The sequence below is a fragment of the Pomacea canaliculata genome, linkage group LG1 (genome assembly GCF_003073045.1).
Source record: "Pomacea canaliculata isolate SZHN2017 linkage group LG1, ASM307304v1, whole genome shotgun sequence".
Classification (NCBI taxonomy): domain Eukaryota; kingdom Metazoa; phylum Mollusca; class Gastropoda; order Architaenioglossa; family Ampullariidae; genus Pomacea; species Pomacea canaliculata.
Window position 1 is genome coordinate 9,660,363 of NC_037590.1, and position 25,260 is coordinate 9,685,622.

The 25,260-nt window shown below is 36.8% G+C and overlaps 1 protein-coding gene across 1 annotated transcript; it reads right to left on the reverse strand.

The window, feature by feature from the left end:
* Positions 1-1,551: 1,551 nt before the first annotated feature.
* Positions 1,552-25,118, reverse strand: LOC112577115 (protein flightless-1 homolog). The gene is given in 36 exon segments (XM_025260073.1): positions 1,552-2,792; positions 3,030-3,143; positions 3,428-3,520; positions 3,728-3,817; positions 4,210-4,333; positions 5,858-5,898; positions 6,115-6,343; positions 6,543-6,726; positions 7,485-7,581; positions 7,794-7,877; positions 8,730-8,838; positions 9,266-9,379; positions 9,545-9,632; positions 10,336-10,420; positions 10,876-10,997; positions 12,086-12,209; positions 12,455-12,511; positions 13,590-13,775; positions 14,097-14,209; positions 14,433-14,483; positions 14,792-14,874; positions 15,801-15,877; positions 16,514-16,593; positions 17,106-17,259; positions 17,848-17,932; positions 18,968-19,125; positions 19,266-19,324; positions 19,582-19,698; positions 20,019-20,122; positions 20,456-20,540; positions 20,843-20,919; positions 21,982-22,067; positions 22,989-23,063; positions 23,065-23,142; positions 23,983-24,090; positions 24,543-25,118. Coding segments are annotated over 36 exon segments (3,729 nt in total). The 5' UTR covers positions 24,606-25,118; the 3' UTR covers positions 1,552-2,657.
* Between the last annotated feature and the right edge of the window lie 142 nt (positions 25,119-25,260).

Below are 25,260 nucleotides of genomic sequence, written 5' to 3' on the forward strand. Positions count from 1 at the left end.
CTAGTCGTTGCGTCACGCAGCAGAGACCCTGCTGAAACTTCTGCATCCTTCTGCCGATAAGGCGATGATGATTCGCTCTCCTAGGTTCAGATCTCGTCTCGGGCATGCTGTTCTCTTTCTCTCTGCATGTGGCACGTGCTTACCCAAGACACAACTTTAGGTCCCGGCTTCGCTTCAAATCACCATTTTTCCGCTTGTTTCAGATTGCTCTCTCATCTGCTTTCTAATGATGGTTTCTTGTATATTTTGCCCTAACGAAACTCAGTCACCATAGCTTATTAAGTTTATTTTGTCATGAAATGTAACAAGGTTGACGTGCAACTGTAATTTTTGTTCGCAAGATGGCGACCTTTAGCAGCTTCATATTTTTCGTGTTAACAAAACTGAACTCATTCGATCGATCCACACCACCTCAATACTATCCTCGTTTTTTGTTGAAATGGACTTTCAAGAATTTGCAGCCTGAAAGTTTGAACTTCTTAAAGATTAAGCAGGCTTTATTACATCTCACTCTGTTTTAGTGAAATATTTTTTTAGCAATCGTCTAGAATTTACTAAGACAAAACCTCCAACGCACACTCAACTCGCTGAATTAAGAAAATTTAACTCTATTTGTCATAATACTGATGGTAAGTTTAGCTATGTCAAACTATGGTTATCAAAAGCTTTCTTAACAGGACTATGCACTATGAACATTTTTTCCCAAGACTGTCCTACAACATAAAAGTAGACGTAAAATTTTACAATGTTGGCAGACAAGAAGCCCTTTAGATCAGCTCCTTCTTTGGTCAGCGTTCTCGTTCACTATTCGTAAATTCAGACGGGCTTGGTCAAGCTTAGCATTCATTCGTATTTCCTCCTCGTAACCGAGGTGGTGGCGAGGTTTACCCCATCAACCTCCTTTCTGAAGGCGCCCTAAGGGTACTTTCATAGATGTACAAGGATTAGAGTGTACATGCCAAGATGTTTTCTCACTACGTCGCTACTACCCACCCTCAGTCGACAATCTTCTCAGTCTCTCGTGGGTCACCAGGTTCGCTGGCACGTGCGCCCACGGCAGTCCCGAGTTTGTTTACGCTTAGCTTTTCGTCAGCAAACATTGTGCCGACGTACGGTAACCGCCGACTGTGGGACGTGTGCTGGTGACATAATGAGAGCGACGTGGTAAAAGGTGTTACGTCGAGGGGAGGTAACGCCGACGCTGCTACGTCTTTGTTGTCTCGTGGGAATCGTCTTCTGCTAGGTAGCAACATCTGTTGAGTCTCGGCGATTAGAAACTCGTTTACTAAAAAGTCATACTTTTCTGTGAGCTAATTAATTTCATTAAAGATAAATTAGTAAATTAACAGCAAAGATATACAATAAGCATTCTGAATTCTCTGTCTGGTGGTCAGCGGGCTCAACGCTGTAGGTTGTTGGTTTGAGCTACTAAGCTAATGAGAACTTTCACCTCAATCTGCTCCTTAAATACATTTTCTTGCAAACTTCTAAAGACGCAGAGGTGCACCTGCACTTGCGTTAATACGCGCGCGCGCACACACACACAAATACTATTCTGGGATTCATGCATTTATTAAAATATGTTTCCATAAAAAAATATAAAGTCAGTTTCACAGCAGACAAAATGCACAAGAAGCGCGGCAGTGTTGAAAGACTACCTGCAAAAACATCAACATGGTACCCATGCCAAGGATGTAGAAGTTAAGAGTGAAGATGAGTATTATTACCGCAAGAGAGCACCCTCTTGGTAGCTTAAGAAGGGAAATCCTGTAGACATTTTCTTTCAACTATTTTAAGCATTCCAAGTGTGCGCGGGCACAGCTGGACATTATAAAGCTAAGGTGCGATCGGGAGACTGAAATAGAAGACAACTGGGAGAGTAGGTGTGTTAACCAGCATTTAGCAAGAGTACACTTACACATCACACATCACAGATTTTAGTCCAACACTTACTCATCCATCTCTAGTATCTGCCATAGGTACTAGGCTCTACATTCCATATTTTCTGTTAAACATAATCATGCTTTGTGATTCACAAACATATTATGTTGAACAGTTATAACGTGCTTGTTGAAATCCACTGCACAAAATGTTCTCGTCCTATGTCGTGTAGAAATGGATATGTCAGCCTGGTTACTTTAATGTCAAATTAATTTTAGCTCTCATAGCATTCAGTTTGACAGGAATCATTAATATCATAGAGTGCTTGACTCTCTAATGTTTAACAGCACAAAAACTTTCTCTGATACTGCCAAGGCTACTTCAAATTGCTCTCAGTCTGGCACACTGCAGCACATCTTCCACGCCAACATGGTTCCACTTCCAAAATCCAAATATAAATAAAATCTAACTCTATGCTTGAGAGGCCCTTCAGCCTATGCACCGAGATAATACAAAAGCAGCCAACTGATAACTGAGGCTTTGTGACATCACTTTACACACAAGGAAATATATTATGTACCTCATTTACATAATAAATAATGGAAAGTATGATGTAGCTGCATGCATCTTTTAGGATGCTGTGACCTGCAAAAGATTTTTTCATCCGTAGTGCAAGATTTATCTTGGTAAGGTCTCTATGTTACAGAATTCCATCAAAAAACGTCAGGATCAAATGGCACTTAATGTTCTGACCATTAGGGCTTTTACTAATGCAATCACTTGGGCACCTCTTTGTAATGCCCCCACCCATGGAAACATTTTGTAAATTTGCGATTCTCCTTATATTTCATAGCTAGTAGTAGCTTTCTGGGACGGTCAGGCTGCTTGCTACGTAGATGCTGAATGTAGACCTGTTGGGCAGAGAAGACATAAGTTGGGTTTACAAGTTGTTTTATGCATTCAAACAAGCACAGGTACATGCAAATGAAATAGTTTATGCTTACACATTTATGCTTATGAGTGACAAGTAATTTACATTGTGTTTTGTATGCATGTTCATTAGTTCCTGCATGCACACTATGTTTATTGAAGAGTAGTCACATCAACATTAGAAGAGGTACAACATTTTGTACATATTGTTAACAGACCTGTGCACTCTTAAAGGCCAGTTTGATCTCCACATCACTTGTTTTCTTGCCTACCCACAGGAAGACCTGCTCTCCATTGTCAAGGATCATCACATCATCATCAGCCAGATCATCCTGAAAGAAAGCCTAGGTTCTAAAGACAGTTTTTGTGTCCTTTGTTTATCTGTACTTCATAATTCTTCTTTTCTGATATCATCAATTTCCATTTTAACCTAAAGGTGTGCCACAATTTCTGATACACTAGAAGGTTTTGATACACCAAATTTCTTTTGGCAAATACTGCCTTAGCTTATACAGAAAGGCTCAGCATCTTCTTTTCAACTGGCACATAAAAGAATAAAATGAAAGAAAAAGCGATTCAAATAAATAAAGCTTTTCATTTAATTTTCTATTTGTACCTGACAGAAGTCTGCACACTTCTCAGATACAGCAAAGTATCCTTTCTCATTGGAACACCGGAACAGACGAGCATAGTTCATAAAATCTGCATCCTGACAGAAAATTCAATAATTACATTAAAAACATAACCTTTTACATAAAAACATAGTATGTCTGCTTCAGAAAGGCACTAAATTTATTTTCTAAACAGCATCTAAGAGATATGACAAAAAATAATTTTGATTTAACTGTATTCTGAGAATTTCTCTTTAAATATTACAAAAAGGCGGAGCCATAGTGAATTTAACAGGAGCACATACTTTGTCATAAGCCTTCTTGCCACCGATGCCGACCCAGAAGAAATTTTCTGGCTCCTCCCCTTCATTGATCATCTGTATTGTGTAGCCATCCTGTCAAAGTGTAACTATTGAATGAATCTGAAAAGTCAAACTTTTTCACACCTTAATACTTCATGCATTATTCTGCAGTTATCCTCATACTTTAAACAAAGCTTGTGACTGATCATGCCTTTCTAACTTTAAGAATGAAGGCAGCACTTAATGAAGATCTTATTTATGGTTACATTTTTTAAATGTCTCTTAAATGAAAAGATTTCTATTGTAAAAATTGTTGTAGCTATTTTTAATCACACCCTCAACCAAAAGTCATTTTTACAGGAAACAATTTACAGACTGTATACCTCTTGTATGCAACCTAAAGTTATTTTTACAGAAGCAATTTACAGACTTAATACATCTAGTATGCAACCAAAAGTCATTTTTACAGGAAACAATTTACATACCTTATACATCTTGTATGCAATCTGCTCAGCAAGTTGGGCTTCAGTGTGATCAGCACGACTTCCAACCCACACATACACAATACCTTTCAGCTCTTCACTATCAAATGGCACCATAAGGATATAACTGTGGGGAAGAAAATGCACATACACACTTAACTGCTGGCTACAGCAACTTCTCTTTCCTAAAATGTGGAAGAAACATTCATAAAAGAATATGACTGAAAAATATATTTTAGGGAACAACCAGGAAGGTAACAGCTCTAAACAGCCAGTATGAAAACTTGGGTCCATTATTTTGTTTTGCTGCAGCCTGCAAATGTATCTTTGTGATGAATTCCAAAAATTCTTTCTTGCACACAGGTATAGGCTGCATGCAAGTACCAACAATGATTAGGTTTATAATTGTACAAAAGCGAAGAATTCAGATATAGCCATAGAGATAAAATTACATTAATGAGCTGTGAATAGTCTGAACAGTTTTGGGAACCAAGCTGAAAGAAAAAGAACATGTTAACCAAAATTATTATAGAAGACCCATCAGGTGAATGAACAGTTCTTTCTCTAAAGTGGACAGCACAATGAAAAGGACTATGCAGTGGGCAAAATACGGTACTTTGGTTACAAAAGATCATCCCTCTGTAGTGTCATAGGCAAAAGAAATAACAAAAATATGCACTACACTAGGGGTGCCCAACCTACTGCCCTTGGGTCACATATGGCCTCCTCATTTTAACCAGACACAACATAATTTCATTTTTAACATCATGATTCTGGCAAAACCACCATGTTCTGTCCCTCAGATTTTATATCATGTCCAGTGCGGCCCTTGGGTGAGAAAAGGTTGGGCACCACTTCACTACACAGTGCATTGCTTTTTTTAGAATATCTAAAATATTCCTTATCCTGCGTCATTCCTGGTAAAATCTGCTAGTTACCTCACTCTTCTTCTGCACACACATACTTCATGATCAAAAGTTCATTCACTACAACATTTAAAATTATAAAATAATGGATGAGACTGAAATGTAATGGTTAAATATTTTTGTCCATTTCATTTATGTTAAATCAAACAGCAAGTGAAATGGCAAGTTGGGCTTAAATGATAAATAATGCTCTGAATTAGTTTTGCTTAAAACTTTAAACTTGCAAATTGATTGTTTACTTACGATCATCTCTAAAAACAAAATCTTGGAGGAGACAAAAAAACCCACCATATTTTGTTGTTGAGTAACATCATCAGAACTATCTGGCACCTGTGCTTATTTACAGTATTTTTAGTGTAATCATTGAAACACTAGTATCATGGATCTGGAGTATCATGGTATAAAATTTTGAACCCAAGTACATAAGGGAAAAGCTCACTGGTGAAAGGATGGCATGACAGAAAGCTTTTTTTTTTTCTCCAAAAAGGCACTGCATTCACAAATTAGGGTCAGTTTGTTTTCCTATATTAACAAAGTGTATGAATTTTGGTAACTTCTGACAAGCATTTGTATTTTAGACCTATTGAAGTACTATAAAAATCCAAATTTCTGAGCAGATACTCAGAATGTCAGCATTTATCATTTAAGCCCAATATGCCATTTGCTTTTTCCTTTAATGAAAATAAGTTACTTATTTTACTAGTCTGTTATCTGGTCATACTTACTTGAAGCATGAGTTGAGAATAGATGCATCTGGTCTGAGTAGCTGGAAAGATTATTGAAAAGCTTTTAAAATAGTCATACAAGACAAAACCTTGTAACACAAAAGTTTTCTAGCAAAACAATGACAGAAAATTATTATATGTCATGGAGTACCTGTTAATAAAATGTTGAATATGAAAACTCTGAATTTTTACTTTTTTCGATTTTTTGTCGTTGACGACACCATCTTATAAAAATAAAGTCACAGAAAAAAAATTACCTGCACACAACGGGTAGCTATTGGACTACCATTGGCTCTAAGCTGGAAAAACTCAGTATTGCGTTTGTTGGGCAATTCAGGTGGTGTACCAGCTCGAGATGGCCGCTTCCCATTGCGAATTATAAACTGTCGCTTGAAGTGGGAGAGAAATTTGAGGTTTTCCTGCTGCTGCTGCTGTCGTACCACCTCCAGTTTATTCCCAAATAAAGACTCAAACTTTTTCTGCAGACTTAAAAAAAAAAAAAATAATGGGGGAACCAAAAAGATGTATTAATGCCCTATTTAATATGTAATATAAATAACCACTCATTGCATTCTTAATGTTATATGCCACTAAGTGTGCAGAAAATATCCCTAAAAGTTCACAAATGACCTGCAGCAAAAATAACTGTAATCTATCAAGTTACTAAAATTACAGAAAAACACACCTGAAAGTAAAGGTCAGCCAGCCCATGTTGGAGGCATGTCTACCCTGCCAAAAGTACACAATGCACTTGTATTCATCCTCTGGCAGATCCTCTTCATCTATTTCCTCCTCCTCTCCCTCAGGAAGGTCAACTGGCACCCAGTAACGACACAGGAACACGTAGCAATCTTCAGAATAAAACATACCTGCAAAAAACCCAGAGAAAACAAGCATGCGTGCACTGATACAAAGAAGATGACTATATAATTGTACAGATTGTTACAGATTATCAAAAGACAGATACTAATCTGGTTCATTTTTCAAATAACAAATAACTATAAACTAATGCATTCAATGGACTTTCCTGCACATTTCTGGCACAGCTAACGGTTCTTTTTCTTTACTAGAACTGGCAAATAACAATGATGAACAAATATGAGTTAGTACAACAAAATGGTAGTGCTTATTCAACTAACTTTATCATATACACTTAATTCCCCTTTGAAAGATACAGCAACTCTCACAAATATGAACCAAAATTATAGTTCAAAAATTGCTTACCAAAATAATTTGAAAAACTGAATATAAAATTCTATCATTATTATTAAAAGCTAGAAGCTATTGTGTAAAACTGCTAGACTTAAATTTATCTATATCTCTTATTTTTTGGTTCAACAGTTTTCATAGTGAGTAGAGCAATGGGGTTTGAACCCACATTGTCACACTAGCCAGTTGAGTATCCATGTAACACGGGGTACCTCCCCAAATTGACCCAGCTGTAGAGGGGGTATCTGACTTCACCGAAGGTTGGGGAAAGGTAGTGAGGAAGATGCCACTGCCCTCACAAAAACTGACTCCCAGATAAGTTAGAGCTTTAATACCTCACTCGCTTATGACTGTGAGGTCAGTGAACTATCTTTGCCATCTCTTTTTATTTTTTAAATTGCAGATGGGATGTACATACCAAGTTCTTCATCAGGCAGGCGCACAAACTTCTTTCCTTCCAAAACAAAGGACTCCATACCATCCAGGTCCTCATTCCAGTCAGCAGACAGCTGCTCCTGTTACAGATAGTGTTGGATTGCTTTAAATAAAGGATACTACAGCTGTCATGGATAGTACTGGATTGCTTTACATAAAGGATACTATGATTTTACAGACAGTGTTGAATTACCTTTGATAAGGATACTACGACTAATTATTAAAATTGCTGAACAATGCTATGGTATCAAAACAACATTAAGTGGTATCATCCAAACAGCATGAAACTTACTGCTTCTTCAGCTGACATGGAAGGTTGGCGTGGCATGAACAAGGCAGAGAGATCTGTCTGCATCTTATCTCTTTCCATAATGATCTATGAAAAATAAATTTAAAAAATTTGCATATTACACATGCATGTGTGTCCACATTGGCTAGATGGGTATTGTTTCCAGTATTATTAAGGGGTAAATCAGTTTTTACGAAAAAGGTCACTGAAAAAGTGGCATCACTTTAGCTTCTCTGAGATTTGAGGATTAAACTTCTATTATATTGCAGGAAAGAATGGGTTCAACCTGGGGCAAAGATGACTGCTCTAGCATCAAGGCTTCACTTATTGCTTCCATCTAACCTGATTGTCGTGTGCTGCAGGGATGGTTGAGGTGCAGGGGCCAGGAGGGGGTGCCTGGTGGTTAGTATAGCTAGTTATTTATTCTGATTGAAGGAGAGGACTGGCGCTTCGCGTTGGAGACCATTTAGTAGGTAACAGACCCGCTTTGGTGTGCGATGTAGATTAGAGGCGTTGGGAGATTGGATGGGCGAACACCTGACAGGGTCATTAATTGCGGGTCTTGCAGAGTTACAGAGATGCACAATCTAGGAGTGTGGGAAAGGTGGATTTTTTTTCTCAGACATTAGACCGTGAGTATATATTGTAGGGGTTTGAAATTAGACAATAGAAGAGCTTTGGTATGGAGAGATACTGGTGTGCTAAGGATTTTGCTTGGTGCAGTCCCTAGCTTGGTGTGTGGGACAAATCCTAGTAACCAGTTTCATGCTAGTTTTATGGCCAGGTATATCCTTCAAAAGAAAAGAACTGCAGGTTTGTTCTCACTTAATATCCCATGAAGTTATATTAAGTGAGAACAAACCTGCAGTTCTTTTTTTATGAAGTTAATAATGTTTTAGGATAAAGTAATGGAAGTTCGAGAAAGTGACTAGAGTTAACCTTCATATCTGCCCCTCTCCTAATGACAGACTCAGCTGTTCTGGTGTAGTCCACAGGAATGACATCATCCCATCCAATAAATTTGGTTTTAAATATCTGAGGCTCTGTCCTGGAAGAATTAGTAGAAAGAACAATGATGATCAGTTAGTTGAACCAACAATATGACAAGTACAGCAGGTTATTTTTAACCATCTGTAAGAAATAGGAAACAGGAAAAATCAGAAATTAGAAATAGGAAGCACGTCAAAATAAATTTCTGTTATTAGCTTCAAATAACATAAAAATTCATCATTTGGTGGACAGTAATAATAATAGTGAGGATTTATATAGCACCTTTCCATAGATTTGAACACATTGCTTTACATAAATCATACATAAACTAAATCATTAGCAACCAGGCACCATATTTGCATATAACAGACATGCACACTTCTACAACATATACTACTCATACACACAAAAAATTACAACCATGCGTTATACAAGCTCATGGTCAGGACACACCCGCCTAGGTACTGTAAAAGTATCTTGCTCACCCCTCCAAACACCTGCTGATGGTGGCATATTTTGGTCGCTGAACCATTGCATGCAACTCTTGAGACAGCTTCAAAGCTGCAGCCCTCACAAGTCGGGTTGATTTCTTTCCAATCCTGGCATAGTGAAAATAAATTTGAAAATTTTCTTGTGCTCTTTTACTGAGACTGGGATACAAGGGGCAAAAAGATACAAAATTAAGAGTGTTTATAAACATACACTCCCAATTCTAAGAATCCCTACTGATTGTTGTACAAATAAATGTTTGGCAAAGAACTTACCAGACAAAAACATCAGAGATACAGTCCAGCACATACACACATTTTGTGTCCAGCAGTTTGCTGACCAATTGTTTCTTTGGGATCTCCACTGTAACAGATTCATATTGAGGTATTTATATTAAGGCTACAATTATTTTCATTTTGAAAGATTTTGATTATGGTTGTTACAATGAATTTCCACTGAAACAGATTCACATCAAGGACAGATTGAAACTGATTTAGGCATTCACAGACTGACAAAACTAGGCAGTAAATATCTAACCTTATCCCTGATAAATAACAAATTTCTATGTCTAAGTGTTCTCATATACATATACTGACATGAAAAATCTCAAAGGTGCCCTGGATTTTCAATGACAAAGTATATGTAAAAACTAACCTTTTGATTAAAAAATTATCTACTGATCTTATCAGCATTATTCTGACACAATTATTGGCATAAACAGAAATTTACTGTCTTCTGCACTTCAGTTATTTTCTGTAAACTGTTCTGTGTAAATCTTGACTTTTTCTGCGAAGTTGATGTTGCAAGGTAAATAAATGGATTTTCTTTGGAGTTAGAAAACACATCACCAATCCACTAAATTCAATATATTTTCTTCAACATGCAGTCTGTTAACAAAAAATTGACTAAAAGAAGAGAGGGAAGCACAGGTGTATGCAGCAGGTGATTCAAGGACAGAAACAGTTGAAACACTTGTTTTCTGCAGGCTATCTACTTAATTTGTAAAATATTTCATGGTAATTTTTTTTCATTCTTAAACTTCCCCTCTACATCACAGTTTTCTTACCTTGGGGGAGCTCAAGATAACCTTTACCAAGACCAACTCTGTACAGTTTGGGGTCAGGACGCATCAGAATTGTAAGTGGTGACTCCTGAACACATAACAGCTTTGTAAGGAAAAAAGTAAAAAATCTGGAAAGAATACACATTACCACAGTAATAAACAGTATTTTTTATCACGAAACGAAATAGCTTTTTCACCATCAGCACTATGCTGGGGTTTTGTTGAGGTTTTTTTTTTTGGAGGGAAAATGTATAAAACAGAATGGCAGGAAAAAAATATATTCAAAGCATGTGTTAAAGTCTGCCATTTGCCAATCATGCATATGGACTACGTCAAGCATTTACATTATGCTATTACACATACACTTTCTACTGCATTTTTACATTAAAGATAACAATATGAAACAAAAAACAAAACAAAACAAAAAAAAAAAAAACCAAACAAACCTGCTTGACCCATAAAAATATGTACTATTGACTGACACATGCATCTCTCTCATGCACTTAACTAACTACACATTTTGCTCAGCAGCTTTGCAGTTACCTTCACTTCCAGCTGCTCAGGCGGTCCACCAATAAGCCTCCAGAAATCTGCAGTCTCCTGATTCTGGCTAAAAACAAAGATCTCTGCATTCCCTTTTCTCTCATTCTTGTTGATTTTCTCAGCTATCAACCTGTGCAAGAAAATAGTTTTGTGTTACTTTTCTAACCAGACAGGGGATTAGAAAATGAGTGTTTAACATGGAGCTAGCGACAAAGAATGTAACGTGAGAAAGCAGCTACCCTAGAGGTCACCTGAGCTTCATTCTGCCTACAAATGTAAAGAGCTACAAAGCCAGAGGCAACTAGTTTACATTAGCTGTGATGAGACATGGGGAAGGCTGTAAAGTAATTCATGTCAGCTCTCATCAAAGAATAAGAATTTATTAACCCCAGGCTCAGTAGTCCACTGAGAAAAAAAAATGGAAGCCAAGACATTTTGATAAAACAGTCTCCAAAAGCTCCGCGTGGGCTGTCCATGTGGTAACCAGCTTAGTGATTTCTTAGTGGTCACTTAAGATCAAAGGCAGCACATAAAGCAAATGAAGGTAGGGGTTGGGAGAGCTCACAATAGCAGCAGGTGGTCGTGTCAAGACCATGCATGTGCAGCATGCCAATAGCCATGCTTACCCACCAGACTGTAAAAAGATGGAGCCCCACCCACCCTACGTGGAGGGGCAAATGAGAGGGGCCACAAACATTCAGAGGAAACAGTGAAGGGTCATGTCCAGTTACTTAGTAACAGCATGCAAAGTGGATGCAAATAGAAGATGATGTGCTTAGTAACTATGTACACAATCTTAAATGCTGTCGAAACAAGAACGTAGTTCAGCCAAACAGCTGACATGTCACCCAGTGGAGCAGTAGGTAGGTAAGGTAAAATGCATTATGATTGAAGCAGTATGTAGCTGATGAATCAGACAAAAAGACTGCTGAGCTCTTTTACAAAGCTTTTAAAGGCAGATGCACTGGGTACAGTGAATACCTCTGTGGCCAGGGTTCATTTGGTTAAAGAGCAGTTGTAGCCCCTAAGCTCCTAATAGTCGGGTTAAGTTAATAAAGAAAGGACACCTTTCTAGTAAATACATCTAATATTTATCAGGTTGAAAAATATTGTTAATTCATCAGTTGTCACAACTTTCAAAAAATGGAAACAGCATGCATTTTATAGTTTACTCAGGGATAAAGAAAGAATTCAGAAATAAGCTCAATGCTGATCACCTTGACTTTGTCCGAGGTGACAAGGTTGGATTTTTTGCCAAACCAGATGAACAATTTCAGGCCAGCATCCAACAAAAACACATGCCGCATGTCAAGGACGTTCACCAGCAATGGACACTGAGGACACATGCGTTTGTACAGATGAGCCTTTGCTTGAAATGTGTCCAAACATTTATCAACACTATATCAATTAATGCATCAGAGCATGCACACAGAAAGGAAGTAAATAATATACTCATAAACTAGGAAACTTAGTCATAAGCTAAGGACAATTTAGACATAAACCAGGGATAATTTAGACATTAGAAACAAACTAATGCTAAGTTTTCAGAAATTAAAGAAGAATATTTTCAGAGACATACCCTCTCCATGTGAACTGACTGTGTTCCTGTGGCACGGTACAGCTTAACCTCATAGTTCTAGGTGGAATAAAAATATTAAAATCAGGACAGGCAGTGAAGCCGACCTCTGACTAGTTGAAAATGATATTCAATTTATGAGTTTCATTTAAATAATAATATTAAAAGTTAATTTATAGAGGGCTTTATTCCACCATCAAAGGTTAGCACAAAGTGCTCCACGAAAAAGTATAAATGCACAGACAGAATAATAATAACAACACATACACAGATACATGCAACAAACATGCAAATGTTATGGCTATAGAATGCCATAGGGCCTATCATTTGCTCCCAGCCTGCTCATTCTAGCTGAAGAACTGTAAGCAAGGCTGTAAATGATCCTATCCACACTACAGTTCCAGTAAAGTAAAAGTTGGCTGATACAGTGCCCTTACCTGCCTGTCGGGCAAGCTCAAGGCGTGAAGTTAAAATAAGTTGACAACATTTTGAGCAAAAGAAAGTGAAAAGATGAAAAAAGGGAGGTGAAATAAATGCATGTAATAACTTAAGTAAAGGCTAGTCTAGATAGATCAAGGTCATAATGTCAGCAAAGGAAAGCCCTCTGAATTAAATATGCTGAACTACTTACACTGACATTTTTCACACAAGTATTTCTTATGCTAGAATGTACACTTTCAAGCTCTTTATCTTTTACTTGGTCTACCTATATACTTGTAAGGAATACTACAAATGAGAAAACACCTTGAAATATTTTGTTGTTTCTAAAAGTACTAATAGCAGTGCAATTAAAAGACTTTGCTACTTGGCCATTTTTATCCATGCAGATCTTGTCTTTATACTCAATGCTTGATATTCTTCTTTAAAATTTTCCTTCTCTAAAAGTATATTACATATCAATATTCTGAAAAATGTGATTGGTTTTTACACATTTTATATAATTTATCATTTTCAGAGTAGTTAAAATATTTTAGTAAATATTTAATATAATTTTATTAAAATATTTAACAAAACACTCCCATTACACTTATATAAAAGTTAATAAAAAAACCTGTGGGTTTTGACTGAATCTGTATCAAACACGCAATACATGAGATGTGAGCATTTTCTGCTCGTTTCTCCAATGGGTCATACTCACTGCATCATCAACAGTGTAGAAACCGCTGGAAGTGCGACCACCCTCAATGTAAGACACACCATTTTCAAACATAGAAAGAAACTCATCATCTTCATCATTCATCTCTTCTCGAGCTGTGCGGCAATGAGCACCCAGCATATTACGAAGATTCACAGCATGGATGGCTGCACAGGCCTTCTTGTCCAGCTAGGTCATAAAAATAAAAGAAGACTGTCAACAGTCTGTGTGACCCACCAAGTATGCATCTACCAAGGCCTTCTAATCCAGATGGGTTAGGAAAACTAAAAAGTCAACAGACTGTGTGACCCACCACGTATGCATCTAGCACTATATATCAGTATGAGGTATGTTCTTTCTAGAGAACAAATTTCCAGTAACACTGGTAATGATGGGTTTTCTTTCTAAGTATGAACTCTCATGCCTAGAAAACAAGCTGTTACAACAGAAGAAAGTATGCATGACAATCAAGAAGATACTGAGTAAAAAGTCAAAATACTGTCTACTTACAGAGGCTTTTTCTCCAATCCAGTACCAAATGCTCCAGTTAAGACTGTTTGTTTCATCAATAAATGTCTTTAAAATGATATAGCAGTCAGCCTCGTAAAACTTGCCAATCAGGGCTAAATAAAAACAAAATAGTCATCTTTAAAAAGAACTGCTTCAGTGTCCTATTCCAAGTTTTAAAATTTTTTATTTAAATAAATCTATGAGGAAACCAGTTTTGTATTATACAATGAGGCTTACAATTCAAAGTATCTTGATTATTGTAGAAGGCTGTTTCATCAGCATACTCCCCTGTTTCTTATGTGACCCAACCCTAATTTTATACCAGTAAGCACTCACCATCTTCAACCTGATTTGGCAAAAAATTCTCTATCTCCCAACAGGAAATCCCTGAAATTTAAAAATAAGGTCTCATTCAGTCTGAAAACACTGAAACTATTTTTATATAACACACTCAAAAATTTACAGCAAACAAATTGCATTGAGTTATGATCCCTTATTACCAGGTTAAATTTTGTACAGTGTAAAAATTGCATCGTGTTAAAGTCTCTCAACATGCTAGATTTGGGATCAATTAAAATATATTTTCACTCTAATTTTTCCATTTTCTGCTGTTGTAGAAAGTAACTTGGATGAGAGACATCCACAGAAACATGCAATTAAAAAAATGTACAACTGAAACACCACTGGTGATTTACCTGGGATCTGACCAGCATCTTCTTCAAAAATTTCACTATAGTCAAGGTGTGGTCGCTCCAGATGCTCATCCCACCGCTTAGTCCTACAGAGACAAAATCAACGATAAGCACCATCTAGTCATACAGGGACAACCACAGTGATAACAAACATCATTCAGTCCTACAGGGAAAGCCTTATACAAGCAAGAAAACCTGATTTATTACATATTCTTTGGTACACAAATGTTTAAAACTGTGCAGAAAAGTTATACATGCTGTTCAGACTCAATTTGTCAAACAAAATTCTCAAAAATGAGCTGATTATTTAGCTTATTATTAAGCTACAGCTTAAGCCAATTAAATTTCAAAGGATAGTAGGCAAGCAGTACAATAGAACAACACAGATTGTACTATATTTTTTAAAAAAAAAAAAGTCTTTGGACATTGCACAAAACATTTGCATTTGATCCATCAGCTTAATTACAGAATGTTTGTAACTTACAGTAAATTCAAGTAATGCACATTTTGCAACTGTGATAATATAGAGAGACAATCGATATAAACAAATCAATGACAATGTCTTTTATTTGGTACGCTCATGCCCATCAACTGATGTTGAGAGAGTGGGTGGGGGAATCAAGCACAAAATACATAAATAAAGTGCACTTAAATAATCTATAAATATAGTTATAACATACATTTCCTTGTTATTAACAATACCAGTATTTGCAACTCATTTGCTCTCCTTAAACAGTAGCGATTTATAAAATAGGCAACATTCTGGATTAATTTTAGACAGTTATTTGCAAATAAAATAGATAAATGAAACTGAAAGGGGTAGTTATAGGATTTGATACAAACAAACAAAGGAAAACATTAGCAGTAAGAGAAATCCCCCCTTCTCCCCACCAAAAATACCAAGACAAACCATTGCCATAAAGATACATGACAGGCTTGTACCACTGCCTGCAAAAAATGAAAAAAACTTAAACTAGACAAACCACACAAAAGAAGTGAAAAGCTGATTTACTTGATAGGCTCCTTGTCTTCTTCATCTTTCTTTCTGCTTTTGCCTTCTGCTTTATCCTTAGCTACATCTCGCATGCCCTGCAAAAATGGGGTATATACATGACTGATACAATCTACAGTGGTATGATCTGTTGTGTTAGATGTCACTTGATGTTTATTCTGTTCATTTAATGATTGATGATTTATTTGTATACCCCCAAAAAATTAGGGCTTAGATAAACGATTGCTTCTCAAATGTGTCAGTAATGTAGTTTAGGTGAGTATGTGAGTGTGTTTGGACAGGATGGAAAGTATGGAAGCTGAAATGAACACTAGTCAAGGAAGTTCCCTCTTACAAGTATGTGAGTGCGTGAACAGGATTATGCATTGCTGTCATGACATGAAAGATGAATCGCTCACCAGTGTTTGTGTCAAATCAATGCTAGATCACTACATTAAGTTGAAACTAAAGTGGTTTTCCTCCAGTCAGAAAAAGGTACAAAAATTCAACAGTTACAGCCCTTGCAATGTTTAGTCAGAATATTAAAAATATAGTATGATGTCAATTTACTAAATGTTAAACATATTTCATTTCCCACAAAATGTCAAGGTTAAGATTCCCTCCAACATACTTTTATGGCAACATAACTATGACCTTCATAACAGATGAACGTTTTTAAATTTCATAAGCCTTATAAGTGACACTTTGAAGCTATCTATTACAGATATGAATACCTTTAGAACTTTCTCACTTTCCTGTCCATCACGTCTTTTACGAAGTCTGAGTTTTCGGGCAACTGGATCGCTTTTGGCAGCTAAACATTTTCAAACAAAATCCACATGATCATCGATCTCATAATCATTTGTGACTGCAGTAAATTCACTTTTTTAAAGCAAAATCTTGCTGTGAAATTTCATGCTGGTGCAATCAAAGAAAAAAAAAAAGTGGCATGTAAACTATACAATTGCTTACAATACAAGCCAGTTTTTCTGTTTTTTGTGCAGGTTCTTTAGGAATCCTTTTTCAGCTGCGTATGTGGATATTAAAGCATAACTCTATGAATGTATAACAGAATGTGAACATGGAGATAAACTGCAGTTCTGTTGTGATCCACACTATTCACAATGTTGATACAAGCGAGAATAACCACACAAGATTACATTAAAAAACAGATTCTAACACTTGACAAAAGTTAAATGCAGAGTACATCTGCAAAAACTTCACTCAATATATACTTTTAAGGCATACAACTTTTTCTTTTGTAAAGCATATCTCTAGCAACATTATACAGTAAACTAAAAATGTATGGCATTAATTCATGCATACGGGTGATTAGTCCTGACGATGGTATTGGAGATGCCCCAGCCAACTGCAGCTGAGTGTTCAAAGAGAAATCAATGTTGTAGTATTCCATGCTGTTTCGCATTTCAGCTGGTTTGGGAGGCATGACCAGGTCTGGATTATCACGGACATCCAGTGTCTGCATATTGTGAACAATTTACATTTTCTGTTTAAATGGTTTCTGTTAAAAGTGATTGCAGCAGGGACTTAGCATTAAAATGAATATCAGTTTCTGCTGGTGTCAGCATCAAAGATATCTCAATGCAAATACAATACAATTTTTGGTGTAAACTTTGAAACTTACCAAATGACAAAACCATAGGAGATAACAGATATTTGTCTATCGAAAGTTGACTTTCTGACAGTGGTCCAACATGTACCCTGCAAGCAGAGTGCTTTGCTGGCAACGTAAACAACACTCTTCAGATAGCTACAAAAGTGACAGCATGCAAGGCACATTCGTTTATGACCACAGATATCTCCTATGGTTGTGTCACCTAGTAAGGTCAAAGAAGAAACCTGGTACATGCAGATTTAAGCATAAACTATTAAGACAGACTTGATACTACATTTCTAATAAAATTTTCTGGTGTTCCTGTATCACACACACATATATATATATAAGCACATCATATTCAAGGATAGACATAGTCCACTCTAGTAAACTCGTAGTACGAAGTCTCCTTTAGCAAAAACCTAATGAAGGTGGGAAAGAGCATATGCTCACCTCTAGTTCAGGCAAGAGGTGTAAGATATCTGGTAATGTGATCAGACGGTTGCTGTTCAGGATCAGCTTCTTCAATTTCCCACATCTGCATCACCAAAACAGAATGGTTAGGTAAAAAACTGGAGAGCCACACTCGCTGGCTAGACTGGGGTGGAATATGGGGGTGAGTTGGATGAGTCTGTGTACTTCCCATTCTTTGGTCAGGAGCAGACAGCTGGAATAGGGTAGCTAGTAGGTGAACTCCATATAGTTAAGTCATCTGGTACAGTTCAAAGAAGAAATCAATGCCTTTTCCATCTGAACCAATTAGTGATTTGTTGTGAAAATCTGATGTGTTTTTGCCCCTTAAAAAATAATTGCCCTTTCCTAGCAAAAGATGAATTCTTCTTTTGGTGGTTGGTGGATTCATTAACATGTATTCTATAAAAGACAAATTTAACTGATATATTGAGTTGCCTAAGAAATATTTCCCTTCTAGTACAGTCTGATGAGACAAGCGTGTAACATTTCCATGATGGGAACATTCTTATTAGTAGTTATCTTTTATAGAGGATTCTACAAAGATATATTTTCTTTTTGTATCATTTAATAATCATGTCTTTGTATATGCTACAAGTAAATTTCAACTCCTTAAAATTTTTAAGTTTCAGTTCCACTCCCTCCTTAGTAAGTCTCCTATCATGAAGAATCTAAAGTTATCTTAAACATGTTGAGATCTACATCTTTAATCTTTGTTATATTCTAAATATGTTCTAAATCTATTTGCAGAAATGTGGATATAAATTATCTACTTATATAATTTTGCCGTCTAAATGCTAATTTACAACCTATGTAGTGTATATGCATTTCTGTCTGCACAAGCATGTTTTTAACATATAGCCTACGCAGAAATATTGATAAATATTGACCGATATAAATCTCATGAGCCCTGTAACCCAGACTTTCAGTGAAAGTTCTGACAGGTACTGACTCTAATCCAGTCTCTGATTCACATAGACATTATGCAAAGACTATTCTACAGAATTCTCATTTTACTAACCCATGGAGACTTTGGGTAAACATCTAGTCTATTATTTGTCATATTTTTTCATGTTCACAGACATCCCGTCAATTATCTGACCTGCACAAACCCTCAGGGATCATCTCCAAATTGTTGTTGGCAGCGCTAAAGATCTCCAGGTCATGCAGCTTGCCCATGTTGGCCGGGATGCCTTCAAAGTCTAGCTGATTGCAGTTCAGGTACAGCTTACGTAATGAAACCAGCTTGTGAATGGATACCTGGCAAAGGCAAGCATTTAACATAGGAAAAGTAGCAAGCATATTGGTAATAATACACTTATCACCTATCTCCACCTATCATGCATCCAAACCAATAGAGAAATAGAGAGAAGAATTCTGAAAAATCAAAACTGACTTACTGGTAGAGCAGTCAGTTTGTTCCTTGAGAGATTCAGTGTTTCAAGGTTCACCCAGACATCTGGAATCAGTAAGATACATCTGATGCATGTGTTCAATAGTTGTTTGGGTAAACTTATTTTATAGGGCAGTAAATGTATTCCCTGAAACAATGATAACTTTTTTTTGACAGAAAGTTATAATACCGGCTACACAAATGTAACAATCAGGAAAAAATGTCTACCGAGGTGTGAAATCCAAGAATAATTGTACTGTGGCCAAAAAATCTCTCATGATCTGGAAACTACAGAAACTGACTTACAGACTGCTATAACTCACCAATCATAAGTGAGAGTTCTGTGATTTCATTGTTGGAGAGATTGAGACGCCTCAATGATTCCAGTTTGTAGAGAGCTTCAGGGACACGAGGGAGATCATTGTACGAAAGATCAACATCTGTAAATGAAGAAAGATTCCTGTATAACACCACAAGCTTTAAATTTAAGTGCTGCCAAACTCTGGTCAAAATGGCCAATGCTCTGGCATAGGTCAGATTTATCATTACCAATGATAAAATCATACGAGAAAACAAGTGTATGTTTATTATAAAAAAAAAAAAAAATCTGACTGCACAGCACACCTGCAAAACTGCATTAGCAAAACAAACCCTACTAAGCATGGAAAAAACAAACACTAGTGTTCTTCAAACACAGTAATTGTTGATAGTCAGACCCTACACATATCTCCACTTAAAAATGTGAATGAAGTGTCTCTACCTTGAAGATTTGTGAGAGTATCAAGACTGGTTGGAAAATTACTGAGTGTGCGCTGTGTGTTTCTCATGCGAAGAGTCTGCAATGCTGTCAGTACTGGAAGCTGCCTGCAACAATACCAAGCATAAAGTTAGAGCAACACACAGATGACCATGCTGGACAAAATCCTAGTGCTACTAATGCTTTTTAAACAATATTATGCAGGTAAACCACATACCCAACACTAGCTATAACTAAATGTCTAAAAAAATAAATATCTGTAAAGCCATCATACACAAGTGTGCATATCATGCCATAGGAACTCTATGAATGATCATTACCTGTAAATAAAGAAAAATTTCTGCACAACACTTCAACTTTTTACTCATGTGCTGTCCAGCTCTGGTCAATACAGTGAATACTAAGTTAAAGTGCATTTAAAATAAATGAATGGTATTTACCTTAGCTGCGCATGAATCAGAGGATTGTTATCAAGAATGAGTGTTTGCAAGCTGGTCAGTCGCCGCATTTGCGGTGGAAGCATCTCTGAAAGGGGGAGAACAATTTAAAAAGTAAAACTAACTCAGACATAGCTGCACACATTTTTTAAAAACTGGAAATATTATGCAACAAACTGTCACTTCATGGCATGAAGACCGAATACGGTAGACAGGGGCAGGCAGAGGGATTGGTGTTTTATACCGAGCTAGTAACTAAGGCTATATCACTGCAAAGCAGCTAGCCCAGCAAGCAAGTGCCAAGCCTGAGAGACCTGTATCTGATACAATGATCAGTTGACTAACCATCTATCAAGAAAACAGATCAAAGAAAATCTAAATAAGCCTTACCCAAGTTGTTATTACTGAAGTCAACAAACACCAGATCTGTCAGGTTGATAAACAGCTGATTTGGAATCATTTCTATCCTGTAGATAAAATAAAAAATCTCTAGATTAACCCTTAATGCATGATGAGCCTTGACTTGTGGTTTTGCTCATGGCCCTGCACATATGACCCATGGAAAGCTCTCCAGCTGGTTGACCCAGTTAAAACCAACCAATCAGACAAGTTTGTTTCTATTCTCAGGTCTTCTTGCTGCAGTTTTCGAGCCATTTTTTAATCTGTTCTGAGCGATTATGCGATTTTTTTTTAAAACATCGAGCTAGGATGACTTAGTTGGTGATGCTAGCAAAAGAGTCTGTTGTTGAAATTGACTCTGCCATTGATTTTAAAGGTATTTGTGACCAGTTTGCTCGATGCTAATTGATGGAGATAGGTTTTTGCCAGTGAAAGTAGGCAATTGTCCATTACTTTTATTGAAAAGTCCAAGTCTCCTTTCTAAAAATGTATGGGTCTCTTGGTGTAATGTTTACTTGAGAGCAGCAATAATAAAAACAAACATCCCCCACTGTCATTTTCACTGTCTTCAATTATAAGCCATTGTTTTGGTACATACTTAAACTTTTATGTCATGCTAAGAGGGTTAAGGACCATACCTTATGCAACCTCTATAATATGGCTGGGAATAGTTCACTTAATAGCAGCTTCCCATTATAGTCTCTAAGTGAAACTGCTGCTATATTCAGGGCTGCTGAGAGCTAGCAGTGGCCCTGGGGCAGACAACCTCTCCGGGCCTCTTGTAACTGTTATCGTAAATTATTATCCCAGGATATAATAATATGCTTATCGATTGTAAATATCTACATTATATGCAATAAGGTAATATAGACTGCAAACAAAATACACTAGGATATATCTCACTACTTGAACAGCATTGTTGTTTACACGTGACTGGTTAGTAAATAAGGATCACACGTGTAGTACCCCACTGGTCCATAGGAAAAATCCCCAGAGTGAAGAATATTATGTCAACCTTTCTTTCAAAGAAAAAGGAAAAAAAATAAGAAGGAAAAACTCCACTGACCAAAGCCGGACCCCAGGTACACCAGACCCCTGTTCCCTCTCTTGTCATGACTGGCTATACTCACTCATTGTGACTCAGGTTCAGTACCAAGACAGATTTAGCATTCTCCAGCTCAGGTGGCACTTCTCTCAAGTTGTTGTGACTTAAATCCTGACAAAATCAATAAGAAAAGTTACCATGGCGGTTAACATAAAGCCATGCACATGGCATAACAGCAAGTTTCAAATTACTCAAAACTCCCTCAAATTCAACCTGAACAAAAGTAGTGGAATGAAAAACATGTAAAAAGAACTAGCATTGTGGGAAAGGGTGTGATGAGTAATGTTTACAGAAGAGGTGCATTTTCAGTGCACATTTAAAAGATTCAATAGTGAGTAGGTGGTGGATATGGAAAGGGAGAGAGGTCCATGCTTTGCTGCACAATAACTAAAATGCTGTGGCCCTATGTTGTTGATCTGGTGACAGGAAGAGTAGGGAGAAGATCATCAGATGAGGAGTGATATTGTCTAGCTGGGACATAAGGAAAGAGAAGTTCAGAGAAATAATCTGGGCAGGAGCCAGCAAAGAAATTAAAACTGGATGCAAAAACGGATGGGTAGGCAGTTCAGAAAACAAAGGAGAAGAGTGGCATAGTCCTGTTTCCTAGCTGTAAGCACCAGAAGTGCCGCAGAGTTCTTTCTGAAGTTTGTGAAGAAAGTATGCAGGACAGCAAAGAGGCACACATTGCCTGGCAATATGGTTCTTAAATTTGGGGGAGGTGAGAAAGATGTGTGAATGACACAGCTGCTTCCTATAGTTGACCAGGAATGTTTGGAAGTGGTGTGTAACAGAGTTTGAAGAAATTAGTATCATTATTTTCTAGTCGTAGCAGGAATGTACTGGAAACTCAAAAGGCCCACAATTTTTCTCCCCACCCTCTACCCCTAAAAACCCCCCAACATATACAAACATATTCAAATATTGCAGGTAATGTTCTAATTCTGAGCCATTAATCACTCAGTCTCATTAAAGTAACAAACAGGACAAGAGGTTCCACAACAAAGTCACTGACAAAACAAACACTTATCTTACCACAATAGAAAGGTCTTTAAGGGCAAAAAGCATTGAAGGAATGCCAGCATCAGTGAGTTTGTTGTACCGGCAATTCAACCATATGCAGAGATGGCAAGGTGGGTAGCTCAGAGCCCAGGCTTTCAAGGTTGTTGTGGATTAATGTCAGGTCCTCCTAAACAAAGAGTTAATTGTGTCAAACGTTGAAAGGTTTTTATCTATTCTTACTTTTAATTAAATATCTACTCCCTTTTTCCTACTCACACACGCTTTCCTTTAATAAAATATAAAAAAAACTCTTAGCTTTCCGATTCATTCATGTTGTTTTGATAGCCCATTTTTCAAAAGTGGTTTATCATTTGAAAATAATAGAAGTGACCGAGACAAAAGTTTTTCAAACCCTTGGCATGTGAATTATGCCCCTTTACAACTGAATGCTGATAACCATGTAAAAACAGCAAACTGTAACTGAATTATGATTATCAATATAATCATCCTGTGATTCGCATCCACCATTTCATGTTTTTGTCTTCTAATTATAAGGAGATAAAAAGGGTTGATTATGATATGGAAATATTTGACTGAAAAAAATCTGACTGACAAATGTTTTGGTTTTCCTGTGAAATCTTCAGCAAAATTTCTTCTCACTTTAGTTTAAACATGACATTAACAGGACAAATGAATTTCTATGTCATAAAAATGTGTATAAATGTCAGTCATCAGCTCCATATACACTTCTTTTTTATAGTTTTTCAACTGCTAAAAATGTTTCTGGTTTTATTGCTTAAAATACTGGGTCCTGCATGTGATTATTGTTGTCATACAATCTAATGACCCTACGATAACAATAATCATTCTGGAATAGTGGTCAGAAGTATGCAATAAATCATCAATGTCAAGCAAGTTAAATCAGGAAATAAAGTTGTTAAGTTCCTGTTTGGTGAAAATGACGATGTCAAAGCTACCCAATATTTAAATATACATTAAGGGAAGAAGTCTTTAGATGATAACTTACCAGCTTATTGAGTTTTCCCAATGCTTTTGGCAGACTTGGCAATTGGTTGTGACTAAGTCGAAGCCACCTCAAGCCGGTCATATCTTCGATTTGGGTTGGAAAAGTATTCTATGATGCAAATTAAAATTAGACTTCATATAAAGCCACTCCCACAGAATGAAACTGCTATTTTAACTGAGTCTTCGACGCGACACGTATTTACTAACAATGTTAGTAGCATTAATAACTGGTCTGCTACCAAAAACAAAAAAAATGTAAACATTGACGGAAGAGTATTTTTTTTTAATATGTGCATTTGGTGAGCATTTCTTTTATTCAACCCAGGCCTATTATTTTAATAAATACTAACACACATACTACTGACGATGTAAAGCACTACATCAATGTATAATTTGTGATGAAGAATACTACTACTACTGTGTTGATATTATTTACTGATTTCTGCAACTCAACACTCGATTATCAACCTTATAAAAGCTTTAAAAGTGTCATATTGTTTCATCATAAATACTTAAGTATAAAACATATAAAAACAATGCTTGATCAAACAGACTTCCTACCCGAAAATCATTTCCTGTCAAATCAATGCCTCTAACGAAAGGAAGAACTCCGGTCGCCGCCATTTTGGCTGCGATAGACAAAATAACACGGAGCGAGGTTATCTCCCCTGCATGACGCTACCCGTGTGTCTCCGGGTACAAGTGATGATGAGTGAAGTGTATTCACATCAAGAGCCTGCTTTCATGCTGGTGTGGCCATCAAAAGAGCAGTTTATTACTGAAGGAAGAAAGGTTGTTTGGCTAACATAACGTATTGATGATCGGCTCATAAGCTATAATCGCTGTCCATAACCAATCACCTGACAATCGTCAACAAAGAAAAGCCTCGATAAACATGAATAATACATGCCAGCGAGACTGGCTAAATTTTGGGCAGCCAAGGTTGAACCACATTTTGGTAGCATGTAGTTTTTGTCGATGAATATTATAAACTAAAAAGTTCGAATTCGAAATCAAGCCAGTTCTCTGTATATATTTACACGTCAGTGGCAAATGCTATCAGTGTCATAGTGCAATGAGTTACTACTGCTACTATTTAAAATGAGAAATAATGAGCTGTTGATGTCTTGCAAGCATTTGGTTAAATCACTTTTCTAAGATTTGCCGACATGTGGATTGAAGACCTAAAAGATTTTGTGCTGAATACTGAAAAATAATTGTGGTCGAAGAGGTATCAGAGAAATTTACTTGCACCATATAAAACAGAACAAACTGTATG